Source organism: Diplotaxodon limnothrissa, linkage group LG19 (assembly GCF_057381915.1).
Source record: "Diplotaxodon limnothrissa isolate DT_005_m linkage group LG19, D_limnothrissa_male_GT1.1, whole genome shotgun sequence".
Lineage (NCBI taxonomy): Eukaryota > Metazoa > Chordata > Actinopteri > Cichliformes > Cichlidae > Diplotaxodon > Diplotaxodon limnothrissa.
Window position 1 is genome coordinate 22,539,130 of NC_140614.1, and position 16,919 is coordinate 22,556,048.

Sequence of the window (16,919 nt, forward strand, 5' to 3'; positions counted from 1 at the left end):
CTGGGCAACACGTGGGATGCAAGGTCCATTGAAAGTTTTGAGTTTTCATATTTCCGACAGCATTTGAAAGCACCATCGTAACTTCGGACAGACAGCGGAACCAGTGAAGGAATTCGGGAGTTGCCAGCGCCAAGTTCACATACCGTCAAGAAGGAGGAGTTTTCAGGTCATCTTTTTTTTTAAAAAAACAAGGAGGGTTAACTGTAAGTATTTACTCCCTTGGAAAATATCTATCTACACTTTCCTCTCAACACAGCTGTTTCAGTGTTAGCGTTAGTTGACAAGAAAGCGGAACTAGCTAACTAGCAGGCCAGCACGTACATTAGCCTGTTTAAGAAATTACCCTCTCGGATTTTACCCTCTTTGCGATAGCTGAGCACCACTGCAAGTTTTCAGACAATGTAAGACAAGTTTAATTCGCTTTGATAAACTGTTTGACATTTGTCTCTTCCTCTTTTGTAACTTTTTCATTGCGTTTAAGAAGTTTTGTTTTGGAAACCTCTCGGCCCCAGTGATAGTGTAATGGGTGTGGGACACTGCCTGAAACTACGGGGGTTTCTTGTAATGCTTTTTCACCTGTTTATCAAGTGATCCACGTTACGTGGCCACTTGGCAGTTAACCACAGTCAGGTGTGTGGATACGTGTTACAGCAGGAATCATTAACCACATGTCGTATTTTCCTCAGTCTTCTGTCTTGAAGAATGCTTTTATCGTTTACAAATAGTTGAATCAAATGTCGCAGTTTAGGCTTTGCCTGTCTGGTATGATGTCATAGGTCCCCTTGTTTGTTATTAGTCAACCCTCCTACCCAAAACATGACACACTTTCCTCCTCGGCATAATAAATAGGTTGTCTTTATTCAAGACAGCCTGTAAGGACAAATCGTTGAACAATAGCTTCTGTCTGATTGTTTAAAGAAAATAAAACATCAAGAGTGAAATGAGGATATGTGTTCAACGTGATTGGAATAAGACGCCACCTGTGCTCCAATCAAATCTGGAGGAACAGGTTTGGGTAGAAGAACAAGAAACGCATTTCCCTGTGTGGTGTTTGCCACTTGTGCTTGGTCAAGTGAAGAAACTGCAACATGAATCGGTATGTTCTTTAGCCTCGGTTGTATTATTTCCTTTGTTCCTCTGAACTAACATTTTTCTGTTTGTATTAACTGTGGAATGAATTTAAGGGTTGGGTACGTAGTTTGGGGTGCAAATAAACAAAATATAATATTTAAGTCATATACTTAGTAAATCTAGTCACATATGTGGCTAAACACAGAGAACATTTGCTATCAGTTTATAAAAAGCTCTGCTTTTACTGTCACATTTATTATGTATCGCTGACATGTTCATCTGCCCTCATCGTGGCTATCTAAAGAGTGTAGGTGTGTAAAGGAGTCCACCTTCATTGTTATAGTTGTAAACTCACATCAGTGTCTTGCCAAGTCCAATAATCGGTCAGAAAAGGCAGTGAAGCCTGAGTGAATAAAGTGCACTCTTGTCCAAAAAGCAGAGTCAACAACATTAAATCCTCTGCACTGTCTGCCAAGTAGACTATCCGTATTTTGTTTTTTCTTTTTTCCTTTTCCCCTCAGGATGTTTAGGGGCTGCAGGTTTGAAAGGGAACTTGAAGTTCAGGGGTTATTTGCAAAACAGGAAAATGCCACTTGAATGTTAACAAGGAAAAGCAGATGACAGGAAAAATGAGGGGGGGAAAAGCAGCAGTGTTTGCATCTAAAAACTCTAGCCTTGGAGTAAATGATTCAGCTTTGTTTTTACAGTTTACTGCTTCTGCCCTTGACAGTACAGTGATAGGAAAACAAGCTTAATTCTTTGGTTATGATGAGCTTTATCTAATGTTGCCTTGTTCACCAAAGCTTGTCTGAGGCCATTACGCCAGTCATTTTTAGCATATCCCATGATACGAGACTGCATGAAGGTCACCTGACAAAGTAATTTTGTTTGGATTGGATTTGTATCTGCTAAACTCCTGCACGAGCTAACATCACTCATTATGTGATCCAAATTATAACTGCAACAATTAACACACTTTGTTCCTCTAAATGAATTGTACTGAAATGCACAATACAAGTTGGGAGACAGCTTGTTCCTTGTGTATCTTGTTTTTAGATCTCTAACAAACATAAGCATTTTCTTCTGATCTGTTTTCATCTGTCTTGTTTTGACTGAACTATTCATACTCTGCATTGTTTGAAAACTACAGAGGGCACAAAAAAAACAGGCAGTTTTCACACTTTCTGGGTTTTAGTTGCTAGACACGGTCAGCTCTTCCTGCTGCTGTTCACAGCTTCTTGATGATACTGCCTCATCCCTAGCCTGCTGTTTTTACAAATTGTGCATGATCATGAAATCTGAATGTTGATCTGAACAGAGCATGCACTGAGCTGGCAAACATGGACTTGTGCATCCTGATGTGACCAGCTCTGGAAGTTAATCACATCCAAGATTATAGCAGTAAAACTGGTAATGCCTTTGTTCTCAGGCATTACCAGTTTTTGGTGACTGAGTAACTGACAATGAAGCTTCTTAAGAATTCAGTGTTTAACACAGAGGAAGGAAAGTTGTTTGATTCACATTACAAGGCACCTTTTTTATGGATATATGACAGGACATGGATTTTATGGATGTTATACTGTTCTAATTAAGTTGATTTAGTGTTTCAGTACATATGCCGACCATAAAGATACTAGTGAGTGCACAGCCTGTTATCTTATAATCACATTTTGTCATTAGTTTCGTGTTAAACCAACCACAGAGAGCATCTGCTGTTATATAATTATTCTAATGTAGCAGCATAGCTGTGTTTTAGGTATTTATGCACTTCATTTTCACAGTTCTGTGTTAAAAGTAGCTCTGGTACTGACTTAAGATGTAAAAACTCACTTTTTATTTTGTTATATCAGTTTATGGTATCATGATTTTTCCTTTTCCAATTTTATTTAGTGATGTACACTGCATCTGTTTCATGCAGCGGGAGGTTGATGCATTTTGAAAATTCTGAAGAAAATCACAAGCTCATCACTTAGTTGTAGTCGAATAAGTTAACAAATGTAAATACCACCGTAAACCTCTAAATATTCCTTAAGGACTTTATTTCATGTGCTTTTTATAAACTTTTACTGGTTATTTCACTGAGCTGCAACCTTAAAATGTCTAATAATAACCAGTGATTTAAATTCACTTTTATGTATCGTAGGCAGGCACGATAAGTGTTTCCTGCTAGTTGTCACTATCCAGTCTCACGCCTCTGATTTCCATATCATAAGCTCCACATCAAAGTTCCCTCATTGTTGGCATACATGATTCTACTAGCCATCCCACTGCTAAGCTTTACATGCCTTATCACTAAGCCAGCTCTGTGTCCAGACTCGCAACACTCCTTCAGGGGAAGGAAAAGAGCCTGATTTGTTTGGATTTTGCATCTTTTCTTTCCCTCTCCATATGATGGATACAAACAAGGTGAACATTGATTGCACATTTAAATGCTTAACCTTTTAAATGCGTCCTCTATTTTTAGTAATGTAAAACACTGAGCCTTTTTTTTTCTTTTATTTTGTGGTCTTTCCAAATCTTAACAGATGGATTCATTTATCCTTATTTTTTAAAACATTAATTGTTCTACATTTATGGTTCACTGCTGTAAAAAATGTTGTCAAATCAGATTTGATAACTTTGTAGCGGGTTGTCAATGTGAGGAAACTTTCCACCACAACTTATCACAGTTTTTCTGGTAGATTTATCTACGAACAAGCCAGGAAACAAAGTAGACCGAACATTTAATGAGTTGTAATCTCTATAAGCACACATCTGTAAGCACAATATAAACAGTATCTGCAAGCAACATCATTTTGATACCTGAAAATATCAGGTTTCCACTTCTCCTATTCAACAGGCTTTGGTTAAAAGGTCGGAAACCATTGGTTTGTTTTGATAATGACTGGTGAACGGGAAGTGTGGCCTTGATATCCTTCATCTGCTATTGTCGATATTGTGGCTGCATCAGAAGCCTTGATATATCAGCTGTTTTATTGCAGGAAATTCATGTAAAAGAAGCTTATTACATATTATATAAGTTACATATTATATAACCATGTTTGTTTTTTGTTCTTTAAATTTTGTTAACACTTGCAAAGTTCACATGGCAACTGTGCTCAACTTAAAAAATAAGTTGCAATTTCATGATAATTGATGCACTCTGATGCTATTTAGTGACCTTTGAACTCTGCCCCTCTTGCAGGCCTCAGACTATTGAGCTCAGTAAGACGGGAGGAGCCTCCAAACAGGACACCAGCAACATGGATGACATGACTGTGGAACAGATGGCGATTAGGGCCAACCAAGTGACTGATGAGGTACTGACTCCTAAACAATGCATACTCACATCCATTGTGTCATCATCTGTCGAACTGTGAAACTTCCTTAAAGTGAGTTTGTAATATAGAGTTTGTAAATGTACGAATGTCATGCAGGGAAATGGATTATGCTGAAAGGGAGGCACTTCATAAGTTTGCTTATATGCTCTGTATATGAGCTTTTCAGTATAAATTTTCCTAGACGCGTCAATTTAATTTGGCTACAAGGCAAAACACATCTGCTGAATGTATTCCATTTACTTACCAGTATAAAGGACTAGTATATGTATTTGTAGGGTTGGGTAGGGTCAGTGTAGTATAAATGGTAGAAATCTGCCTAGAGACAAGCCAAGTTTATATAAAAATTAAATTAGTAATGAATGAATGTTTACTTGGATTCAAACTTAGCATTTCATTACAGCAGCCAAGAATTCCTAATAATTAGTTGTAAATCACATAATTCTTCAGGAAACTTCCCAATAAATAATTGGGTAATGACTTAGAAATTGTTTATCCCCAGACAGCATTCAATAAGTGATCAGTTTGAATATAAAAAGGGATTTTCATTGAGTGTCGCTTGATGACAAACCAATGCTAGGCATCCAGAAGGCTAGCATTGTAAGTCCGGGCAGCTATTACGTCCCGCATGCAAAACCACAGTTAGCTTGTGTGCAGGAGAAATAACCAGGGTCTGACTGAAGGTTAAAACTATCCACCAGCTAGCACCTATGAAAGTTGGTTTTTGAATCCTTAGAAAAGAACATAAGCTATAGCTCCAAATTTGGCATAAATACCCGAGAGAGATATTGGTCATCTTATTTTAACTCTGGCAGGAAAGCTCTTGAATATTTTATATAGTATTCATAAGTATAAGCAACAAATCTGAAATATTTAAACCACTAACAGTATTCATAGGAAGTGTGCGCATGCATGTGCCTGTGTGTGCGCACGCGTGTGTGTATAACTTTACGCCTAATTTAACCTGATAGCTCCCTTACCCCTCTGGTTTTGACAGTTTAAATGTTATCAGCTATATCTTAGTGTTTTATTATCAGGGAGATAATTGTTTAATCAGCACTTCAGGGTATCATATAATCAGCCATCTGAATCAAATGGAAGCAAATTAACCTGCTAGCTGGGCTTGTAGCTGTGCACTTCACCTTCATGTAATTTTTACTGTACTAATTATATGTGGCTTTTGTTTCTTTTTCTCTTTGTGTGCTTTCTGACTTAACCTGCAATCTTCTTTTAATCTTTCTTCTGTCTGCTGCTGCCTGGTTGACGTAGGAGAAAAGAGGAAGGGACAGGGCTTGGGAGGGTCCTTCTGCTAATGCTTACCACTCTGGCTTTGGGTAACCACTCATATCATACCTGAAACACTGTCATGCAGGGACTGGTAATGTGTCAGGGCATTACAGGAATTGGTTATAAGACCAGATTAGCTTTAGGAAGCTAAATATGAGGTGTCTTTCTAATATCACGGCTGTTTTGCAGTCAAAAAAACTAGGTTTAAAGACCCTCGAGGCTGTAAAATTAGTTAAATATTTGTGATATTTTCTGATAATCCTGACATATTGCAGCCAGTTAATACCCATAAGCAATTTTCTGCTTCTCTGTGTGTAGAATAACAACTGTCATGCACCTCACCTAACTTTACTTTCAATTAAGCCATTCCTAACAAATAACAGAAACACCTCAGGATTCATCTGTTTCTCAAAGAATTGTCGCAGCATCCCGATCTGGAAAATTTGGCTAAGACAGTGGTTTCAAGCTTAATTAGCCAAGTTCAAGGATTTTGGGAGACATAATGTAATGTTTATCCACCCAAGTGATGTTCTGGCTAAGCCAACAGAAACCTGGCTGAGCTCATCATATCCCTCTCGCCAATTCTGTGTTTGTCTGTTTCTCAGCTCACTGATTAATGTATTCAGAGCAAACATAACACAGAGAATGAGGAATCTGGTCCTCGCGCTCTCGTTAGCAGTTCATTAGTGATGGTAACAATGAAGTCGCATATGTGCTTCAGTCCTCCACTCCTCTGGATGCTCTGTTCTCTTCACTGCGTTTACTATTAATAGAGAAACAAAAGCTGTAACTCACCTGAACCGACTGCATTCCAGTTCACCGCCGTCACTTTGTGTCTGTGGGTGTATTTGTATTGTTGTCCACGCTATCCTTGGAAATCTTAAGCTTTTTTTTTTTTTTTTTTGTAAGCGTTATCCATCTCACCAGATGAAGGACAATTAACATATATATATATATATATATATATATATATATATATATATATATATTTATATTTATTTTGATTGGGTGTGCACATTAAAAAAGTGACGCCAGTATACCATGTCAGGATGCTCAAACATTTCAATTAACAACATACGACAGAAATACAGCACATCCTCACAACTGATTGACTGGAACAAGGAATGAGTTAGTTTTTCTTTAAGAATTAAAAAAAAAAAAGCCATAAGTTCAGAGTTGTCAGATTTAATTTTGTGTTGAAGGAGTCTGAGTGAATCAGTGTTCACTATCAGCTCTATTGCTGTTAGTGCATACACTTCTCCCCCAATGACTGCACAGTGCTGAGGAGCTTACAGCTGAGCAGTGCTCTTAGAGTGCAGGGAAATTAAATCAGACAGTATACCATATTAACCTACAGCTCCATACTCTTAAATGTGGTTTTATAAATTTGCTGGTATCTACTTTCATTTATCTGTGAATATCAGATGTGTAGCATCTTCCCTGTTTTGCTTATCACTTGCATCTTTCCACTTTCCTGATTTTCTCTCTCTCGTTCTCTCTCTCTCGTTCTCTCTCTCTCTCTCGTTCTCTCTCTCTCGTTCTCTATCTCTCGTTCTCTCTCTGTCTCTCGTTCTCTCTCTGTCTCTCGTTCTCTCTCGCACAATAATCAGTGTATCTGTTTACATTAGCAGTTAAGCAATCCAAGTTTTAAAACTATATCTATACTTAAGTTCACAGAACACTGCCCTGTTAGCTGCCTCTTATTTGTAGCATGGGATTGCACACTAATTGAGCCAGATAAACCAATGCAGCATAAGAAGTCTTAGGTGTAACTACAGTTACTACTTGAGTTTTTTCAGTCTGTTTACAGATTACTTTTAACTAGAACCTTGAATTCTCGTTACACTCTAATGCCTTCTGTTTGTCTTTTGTTTTAAAGTCACTTGAAAGCACACGGAGGATGCTACAGATGGCAGAAGAGGTGAGACTTTATTGATTTTGCTCTTGCCAATAAACCACTGTGATATATTCAGTGGAGTCTTGCTGTAGCAGCCAGACAGGTTTTGTTTTTCGTTTTTGTCGTAGGCCATTACCTGAGGTGGGATCAAGAACTGTGGCTTGATTAAGCATCCAGATTTATATTTTTGTTAGTATTTAAATGCCCAAACCCTGATTGGAGATGCCTAGACTGTGCTGTTGCTTTAGCAAAGCATTTGTTACTACCTGTCAGTTTTTTGGCTGAAACCAGAAATGTTGGTCCTTGTTCTGCTCTCTGAGAGAGGCTGTGTGAGCTGGAGGGTTTGTGTGCTTGAGCTGTAGACCAGAACAAGGACACAAGATAAAATGGCCACTTCCCTTTTATCCTAATTCTGAAATCTAACAAACTCTGTCAGTGCGCCCCAGGGCAGCTGTGGCTACAATGTAGCTTGCCATCGCCAGTGTGTGAATGTGTGTGTGAATGGGTGAATGACTGAATGTAGTGTAAAGCGCTTTGGGGTCCTATGGACTAGAAAAGCGCTATACAAATGCAGGCCATTTACCATTTACCATATTTTAAATGCATAAATTAATTTGTAGACATTTGACTTTTTAACTTGTTTTTCAGAGCAAACAAACAGGCGTCAACACAGTGGTGATGTTGGACCAACAAGGAGGTAGATGAAGATGTTTTTTTTCTGTTAAATATTTGTGGTATTATCAAGACAATTACTGGATGCTAATGATTAAGTTTAAGGAATTGCTGAGTCATTTGTTGATTTAAAAAGAAAAAAAAAATACTTGGTAGTCAAAATCAGCCAAAGAGCATAGCCTTTAATGACAGTTTTTTTTCTAATTTTGATGATTTAAGAGTACAGATTTCCTGATTAAAATTTTATTTATTTATTTTGCACCAAAGGAAGTCAAGATTGTACAAAATTTTTGGTATTTAACCAAAACAAAACATAAATTGCAAGAAAAGAATGTGTAAAGATGCTTGAGAATGTTATGCCAGTAGAAATATTTACTTTCTAGACATGAGATGAATTAATTTGCACCACCAACAGTGGCTGCAGGCACGCTATAGTGTTGTGTTAAGTTGGGGGGTTTACACATCTGAATTTGCAGCATCCAGGCAAATATATTCATTGTCGTACTGAAATTCACCATTCATAAAAATTGGCCATTGTTATACTTTTTATTTGAGTAAGATTTGCTTTAACTTTCGAGTGCTGTTGCAGGTTTATGTTCCATGCTAAACAATTGTGTATTTGTATTTATTTATTGCACTAACTGCAGTATTTTTACAATATGCCTCTTTTCTGCTGCAGTGGCCCAGTTATTGACCCAGTTTGAAAATTCCCCCAGGGATCATTTAGTATAATTAAATCTATTCTAAAAATGAATAAATCAAGGTGATATTTAAAACACAATTTACAACCGTTTTCTAGTGCATAGCAAGCAGAGTTTGACATGGTGTGCTGTGCCTGTCTGTTTTAGAACAGCTGAGCCGTGTGGAGCGAGGCATGGATCAGATCAACCAGGACATGAGACAGGCTGAGAAAAACCTTACCGACCTCTCAAAGTGCTGTGGCATCTGTGTCTGCCCCTGTGATAGGTATAGTGTATACTTGGAGCTGCCGAGAGATCTAAATCACTGACTTTTGGATCCATAACACCTTTTTTTTTTTTTTTTTTTTTTTTTTTTTTTTTTTGGTTTGTGCTGTGGTGGCTTGTATGTTCATTGTGTGTACGTGACTGTTTTTTTATGGGGGTTCACAATGATACAAAGCAAACACACAAGCAGTCTGTGTAAAGCTGAGAAAACTGCATTTTACAGTACAACCTGTTATTTTTATTTTGGTGTTGTACAAAAGTAAAAATTGCACTAATTTCTTCTATGCATGTTAAGTGACAATTGAATTACTTTGCTACTGTTTGCATTGACATAAAACCTTTCAGTTTTGCTCCTTAATACAAAAGCTGGACTTGGTTGCAGAATATTTGGTTGAATTTTTAAAAATTCAAAGCAATGCAGGTTGTTTGTTTTTGTTTGTTTGTTTTTTTTAGAATGAGAGGGCAGCACTTATCTCCCAAGCAGCATTTCTCCCGAGAATCTATAGAGTATTCTAAGTATTAATCCTTTAAAGGATACTAAACATTTACGTTTACGCTCTGGACAGTCCTGTCTAGAGCGTAAATGTATGTAATGTGAACTTTAAACGGCTAAGTTGTGAACATGGGGCTTTATTCATTCACATTTTCAAGGAAAATTAACAAGACCCTCAGAAAATGTATGTTTTAGCTTTGTGACCCTCTTGCTTACAACTCTTAAAATATTGAATATTATTTGCTTAAAGATCTCCACAATATCAGTGGTCAGTCAGGAACATTTCTCACGAATACTTGATTGGCTGCTGTGGCCCAAATGTGGCTCACAATGTCTGTGTGTGTTGACATAAGGAGAAAAAAAACTCTCTGCTTGGCAAATGTACATTTCGTGGTGAGAAGATTGCTGATTAAATTTGTGAGCATTTCCAATCATTAATGGACAGATAGGAAATGTGATGGTGTTCCAGCCAACTTCTTAATGTGAGCCGCATACTCATCTGGGCTAAATGCACTTAAAATCCTCCATGCAGCGATGATTTTGGAGTGTCACTTTGTGTGCACATTGAGATCCTATGATGGTTTTAACATGCAAAAAAAATCTTCCCAAAATGCTTTCACTTTGGAGAAGAAGATTCTTTGATTATCAAGATATAAGGTAGGGAATCCTTTGAGTTTCATGGCTATTACTGAACATATGTAATTGTTGCAGTGACTGAATTTAAGTACTTCTGCATTTGTTCGTGCATCCTGACACGCTGTTTTTTTGTTTTGTTTTTTCGCTCCAGAGTGTCATCAATCGAGAATGACTCACGGTATAAGCGTACCTGGGGTACTGGAGGAACTGAAGGTGAAAATGATGCAGATGGCTCAAAAGTGGTCTCAAAGCAGCCTTCAGGCGTCCGCAATGGCCAGGCTGCCCAGGTTAATGCTGCGGGACCATCAGGCCCATACATCCAGAGGTACTGTCCTGGTTATTTTATATTGCTAAAAGTCTTGAACTTTTTGGTGTTGCCAAAACTATTGCAGTCAATTTAACAGAACATATGTATACTTTGCATATGTATAACAGAATAACCAATGATGCACGTGAAGATGAAATGGAGGAGAATTTGGAGGCGGTCGGCAGCATCATTGGCAACTTGAAAAGCCTTGCTGTGGACATGGGAAGTGAGATAGACAAGCAGAACAAACAGATTGACCGCATCAACGACAAGGTAAAAACGGCTTAAAATCACATGAACCTCTAGTAAATGTGAAAAGGGGTCCAAGTAAATTTACTTTACTGATCCATAAAACACTTAGTTGCTGTTTTTTTTTTTTTTGTTTGTTTGTTTGTTTGTTTGTTTTCTACACTCCCCCCTAAATAATTTGAATTGTATGTAGTTGATGCTCATGTCTGCGTCGACTCATTGCTTCATATGATGGGCTGTTACCCCCTCATGTATATCAGATTTTTGTAAAAACATTCACAAACATGCATATGTTCTTACAGAGGAAGAGAATGGAAACTTACTCATAAAAATTTACAACTGATAATAAATTGCTACTTGGGGAAGGAAAAACAGCTGTATAACTGCCCCTTTCCACCTGTCTGTGTCTTTAGGCGGACATGAACAAGCTGCGCATTGATGAAGCAAACCAGAGGGCCAACAAGCTCATCAAATAGATGAGAAATCCCGCTTCTGCTAGTTTCATCAACCTTGAGCCTCTCTCGCCACACACACACACACACACACACACACACACACTGTATATTTGTGCGCATCTGCAAACATACTTTGCAAGTAAAAAGAAATTCTCTCATGAAGAAGTTTTGCCAGTAGTGTGCCTGCCCTTATCGCACTAAGTTGTACGTAGAGTGAAGACAACTTCTTGGACTGTCCACCACTATTCACACCCTTTTACACACATGCCTAGTCATGCTGGACCGTGAGAAACAGTGTGAGATACTTCAGTAAGTGGCTGACTGCCTATCACTGCTGTTTGATACCAAACTACATGCATGTAACCTTCACAGGGAGGGAAGTGGCACATTTGCTGCTTTCCGTTTTGTTGTTTTGTTTTTTGTTTCTCATCTAAGTCAAGAATGAGCTGTTTTGTTGATGTGACCGTTAACTCATCAAAACTGATGAGCTGTTGTCTCCATAAAGCCTCATGTAGTTTAAAAGGAAACATCAACTCTGGTCTGAAATGAATCTTACTCAAATCCTTATACATACTCCTTATCATTGTGTAATTAGGTTTATTGTATCATGTGTAATGCTTTGATATTATTTGCTTATTTAATTACTCATGAAGCAGAAATGACTTGCGAATAAAGTTCTCTTTAACACTTTGTTCCCATGCCATTTATGCCTGTTCATATAAAAGGGCTATTTAAAAAAATAAAAAATAAAAAAAATCTAATGTTGTACCTGAATGAAAGAATTTTGATGTTGTTACTACTTAAAATTTCTGATAGATGGGGAGTTAAGGTCATTGTAATTACTTGCTACAAAGAGATGACCTGTGGTTAGAAACATTGTATAGCAATCACTCGTTCTTCTTATGAGAAGGAAGGTCTGCAAGGATCATGAGGTCTGTTTATCATTACCTGCCCTGAAGCAATTAGTTTACTTCACAATAACACTGAACTTGGGATATGTAACAGTAGGTGAACTGCTCTCTTCTATGTTCACCGTTTCTTCACTTTGATCACAGTGTTGATGTAAATACTGTTTAACAGGATGACTAGAGGCAATTAATCTAATTTCTTAACTTTGTTTCCTCTTAATGGTTAATGGAGATTAGTAGCTTACAAGAGGAGACATAACAACCTGTGCAGGGCAATTTGATAATTGTGGAACTGTTCAGTTCTGAACCACAGATGAGCATTGTTTAACCTGTTGTGAGGTCTCTTTATGTGCTAGGTTCAGGCCAGTTGGTTACTAAAATCTTGGCATTTTAAAAACAATAACCTATAATAAAAAGTGGTGAAATCTGTAGGAACCCAATCAATCTTATACACGATGTACGGTTGTGTTGTAACAGCCGCTGCATCGTAAAATGCTCCTCTTACATGTGTAAATAGTTTTTACAGCACAGCTATGGTACAATATCATCTGACGATTGAAAGGAGAATTTAAATTTGTGTTGTCGAAGCTGTAGCCAGGCTGAGAAATCGTCGCTGGCAGCAAAAATGCAAAAAGTATACATGTAAGTGAAAGTTGTTAAAGGGGTAAACACAGAGGCACAATAAGTCCTGGTGGGTTGTATTAAGGCTCGCTGAGGAAAATTGGCCATTGATAAAGGGATACAATGTGCCCAAAGTATCTCTCGTATGAATCTTCTTATTTGTTTTGAAGAAAAATGCTAATTTGCATGCTGTGCTGCAGGCATATACCTACTCAGTTTGTAAGGATTGAAATGAACTGTTTTCAGGGCTTTGTATTGCTATAAGTGATCATCCTCAGCCTGTTACGTATGAGCTCGGATCTAATTAGTCTATTCTAAAGCTGCCTTGCTGTCTGGAAGCTGTTTATTCATTGTTTCACCCACAGCCACTGGAATGTAAATACAACAGTTTTGTGTATTTTAAATATGTTCATATGGAGCTCATCTTATCTGAAATTAGCTCGGTGAGCGGATGACTGCTCAAAGTGAAAATGCCTTCTGTTTCACGCTTGCCACTGTTGAATTGTTTATACTCAATAAATCTCTTCTGAAATTCAATTGAATGCACTTTTTTTTTTGATGTAGTGACAATAATTAAAGACTGCATTTGTTTAAAAAACAAACAAAAACAAGCTTGTATATTATCATAATTTTAATTTAACTTTATTTCAAAATGGTTTTTTTGTGTGGTTTTTTTTTTTTTTTTTTGTAGGGTCAACATTTTTGGATATTTTACATACCTGGAAAGTACAAAATGCAATTTTTAAAAACCACTAAACTGAAAAGGCAGGTAGGGAAGGTGTGAAGGAATAACTGTGGATGAAGGTGACAAAGTCGAAGTGTCAATCTGTAGATATATCGACCAACAGAAAGCATAGTGAATCTGTGGGATGCAAGTCTCAAAACATTTTGAGGTGCTAAAAAATTTGAGTAGCATGGTCACGATGTTCTGCTGGCACACGGCGCACAAAAGCTTCTGTAGTTTGTGTTCATACAGCCACAAGAAGATCATGGCTTTAACAATTGCTTTAATCTGTAGACAGAGATGCTACCATGTTTACTAGAAAACACTTGAGCTGAACATTTATCCTCCTAGATTTGACTTCCATCGCTTCAGTGAGGTCACTTGAGTTGGATCATAATTCGGGGACAAGGCAAAACGGCAGTGAGACTGACAGTCCCCATCCTGGCATCAAAGTATAAATGCAGATCCATGTACTGTACATACTTTTAATTGAAATGCTGATTTCTGTAATGGCTTTATTGTTGGAAATTCCCATATGAACTTATTTCCACTCCTTACATTCATATTAAAAACACATTCCTTCAGCTCCGTACGGCTACTGTACGATCCTTGGTTGGGGAGCATGCCTGGTCCTGTTGTGTGGTGTGGAAAAGCAGGAAAGGCTCATGCAACCCTTTGCTCTTCTAGACTTTGGCTAGTTCTATAAAACTTCAAATAATGATGCAGGCTCTTGTAAACTGCTTTCGTGAATAACAGCACCTGGTTTAAATTCTAGTTCATCCTGATGCTAACATTTTGTCGTCTTTTAGCATTTCTATTTGTGTAATGAATAAAGTCCAACTTGCAAGACTAGAGGGGTGTTTCATAAAGCAAGGACTGCTGGTTGAAGGTGGTTTTTTTTTTTTTTTTTTTTTTTTTTTTTTTTTTAAATAAATCAAGAGAGGCGTACATGGACATGAACACATAATGGGGGTTCTGGGGCAAATACAGTACATGTAAAAAGCCCCTAACCTCCCATCATGTTGTGCTGCTGCATGGTCTTATTTTCATAGTTGTTTTGCACCTCTGTGTAGTCATTTACCCCCTGTACTTTGTCTTTGATCGTGACCCATTTGTCAGATTAAATACTTGGCTTGTGCTTTTTTGTCTTCTTGACCCATATTTTTATTTAGCCTTATTTGGGTCAGCATGTTTCTGTAATTAAAAAGTACAAACCTGAAGGCATTTATCCAGTATCATGTTTTCACAAACCAAGTAGTAAAATTCAAAGATGGAGAAGTTCTGATTTAAAAAAAAAACATTTGCTTTTTATATTTCGTTACAACAAAACTTGAACTGCACTTGAAGTTTTAGCTTGAACTGCACAAAGAAAAACTACTCTCATGGGAAGCCGTGAAGTCATAATTACAGGTAAAGCCCTGCAAATGAACAGTTCAGTGTTGCAGATTTGATCCCTATTTTGTGAGTCTGAGCTCATCACTGACCTACAACTCCATAACAAAAGCTGTCTTTTGTACATGGCAGTGTTTGTGCTTATTTCTGCTTTTTTTTTGTGCATTTTAAAAGGGTAATTAAGATGATCTGTGACTGTAAATGCTATTGATTCTTGATGCATGTAAACCTGAATAACTACTGCTTTTCTGAGCCACCTTTATGAAGCACCCCTCAGATATTCCAACACTTTTTACGTGTGTCCCTACAAGCCAAATTTGAAGACAAACAAGGTAGGTCAAGTTGGTCTTGTTTGAAGTTTTAAGAATATGACAATAGCACCATATCAAACTAATGTATAGCATACTTCATGCATCTGCATATATATATATATGTATATACGGTATATGTTGATGGATAGCTCTGAAATTTAAGTTTACACAAGTGTTAAATATATTTCAAGCTGACAGACTGCCACAGTTCAATTGAGAATAAACCTGAATGGGTCCTTATTCAAAACTGACACATTGTGGTGTCACATGACCGCTCGTGCAATGTTGGTAAGCAATTTCAAATCAAGTCAATCATTCACAGTGCATAGAGCATTTAGTTTGCATAACTGCAGATATACTTGGAGAGTGTGTGTGTATATACTGTACAGCACTATGCTGAGGTTTTCTCATCCCCAAATCTTACATGCCATTTACAAAGCTCTTTAAAAAAAAAAAGAAAAAAAAAGGATTATTAAACTCTGGTTCTTTACGTAGCATTTAGTGCTCCAAATTCAAACAGCACAGTATTACAGTTCACAACCATTTGATAAGGCAGGTTATTAAAAGTACTTTTCAGTACTCTTGAGTCATCTTCATTACAGGCCTTCATGTTATACATGGCTATATCAAAGCATGCCTTAGTGAAACAAAAAAAAAAGACAAAAAAACTTCAGCTAAATTATCAAAATGAAAAGTTTTACAAACATTCTTTGGTTGTGTGTGAAGAGGAGCATTCCTGTGCTTTAATTTAATGCTTTGAATTTGGCTTTTCCTAAAAAGAACAAACAAAAACGGTGGACCATTGTAGACATACACTGGCTTAAATACAGGCAAAAGAGTGATGACTTTAACTACAATATTTATGGTAATTCTCACAAAATAATATAGAAAATCTAGTGACAAAAAGCATACTTTGATTGATTGTACACATAATACTTTCTCTTCCCAGGTTGCCTAGACAACCCCCTCCTCCTGATGGCCTTCCCGTCTCTTTCACTTCTTCTTGGCAAAGCGGCTAAACTTCTTCTCCTTGTCTTTCTTGGCAGAGCTGGGCTCAGGGAGTGCAGCTGAGGAGGAGGGAGGGGGCAGGCTCTGGGCTTTGGCCCCCGAGGGCCCCGATGCCTCCTCTGCTGCCAGGGGCTGAACGGCCTTTTCCATGGCCTGGCTCCAACGCTGGAGCTCTTCCTGAAATTAAACACACGCACACATCGCAGCAGCTTAGAAAGGCAAGTCCACCTCCAGAGGGGCAGTGAGTGTTTTGGTCTCCCAGTCTATTAGCATAAACAAGCAGAGGTGGCCACGCTTTTAACAATGAAACTTGAAATGCTGGTGAGGTTAAACTGGGGTAATGTAGATAAAGACAAACTCACTGTCAGCATTCTTATTCTGTGAGGCTTAATGATTCCCGTAGGGTAAATTTCTCACTAGCTGATAGTGATTCAGAAAGAAACACGAATAACCTCATTTATGTCACATTCTACAACCTTGCCAAATTACTTAGACATGGACAGCAATGCTAAACGGAAACAGTTCGGAAAATTAAATGCAAATGCGTAACTGCTATCTGTAGCATTGCAACCTGTGATTACTGCTTTACATAGGGTCAGCCATTAT

At 37.8% G+C, this 16,919-nt stretch overlaps 2 protein-coding genes across 5 annotated transcripts in view; one reads left to right on the top strand and one right to left on the bottom strand.

Annotated features, from left to right (window-relative positions):
- The first annotated feature begins 75 nt into the window (after positions 1-75).
- On the top strand, positions 76-13,389 carry snap23.1 (synaptosome associated protein 23.1). Of its 3 annotated transcripts, none has more exons than XM_085342711.1 (8): positions 76-203; positions 4,256-4,370; positions 7,555-7,596; positions 8,221-8,269; positions 9,093-9,210; positions 10,490-10,663; positions 10,774-10,918; positions 11,308-13,389. In XM_085342711.1, exons 2-8 carry the CDS (start codon positions 4,314-4,316, stop codon positions 11,368-11,370), a joined length of 648 nt encoding a protein of 215 aa, XP_085198837.1. In that variant the 5' UTR covers positions 76-203; positions 4,256-4,313; the 3' UTR covers positions 11,371-13,389. The 3 variants fall into 3 exon arrangements, with proteins under 3 accessions (XP_085198837.1, XP_085198836.1, XP_085198835.1); XM_085342710.1 differs by lacking the exon at positions 76-203 and adding an exon at positions 211-401; XM_085342709.1 differs by lacking the exon at positions 76-203 and adding an exon at positions 423-1,096.
- A 172-nt stretch (positions 13,390-13,561) lies between these two features.
- The window catches only part of sptb (spectrin, beta, erythrocytic), a 44,999-nt gene continuing 41,641 nt past the window's right edge, over positions 13,562-16,919 (bottom strand). For both annotated transcript variants that reach the window (XM_085343326.1, XM_085343327.1), the window contains one exon: positions 13,562-16,490. In XM_085343326.1, coding sequence (XP_085199452.1) covers positions 16,299-16,490 — 192 coding nt within the window. In that variant the 3' untranslated portion in view covers positions 13,562-16,298. The remainder of the gene's footprint in view (positions 16,491-16,919) is intronic.

Coding starts and splice junctions, on each gene's coding strand:
- snap23.1 (XM_085342709.1), top strand. Junction 9,211..10,489: donor TGTGTCTGCCCCTGTGATAG/GTATAGTGTATA, acceptor TTTTCGCTCCAG/AGTGTCATCAATCGAGAATG. Junction 10,919..11,307: donor TTGACCGCATCAACGACAAG/GTAAAAACGGCT, acceptor CTGTGTCTTTAG/GCGGACATGAACAAGCTGCG.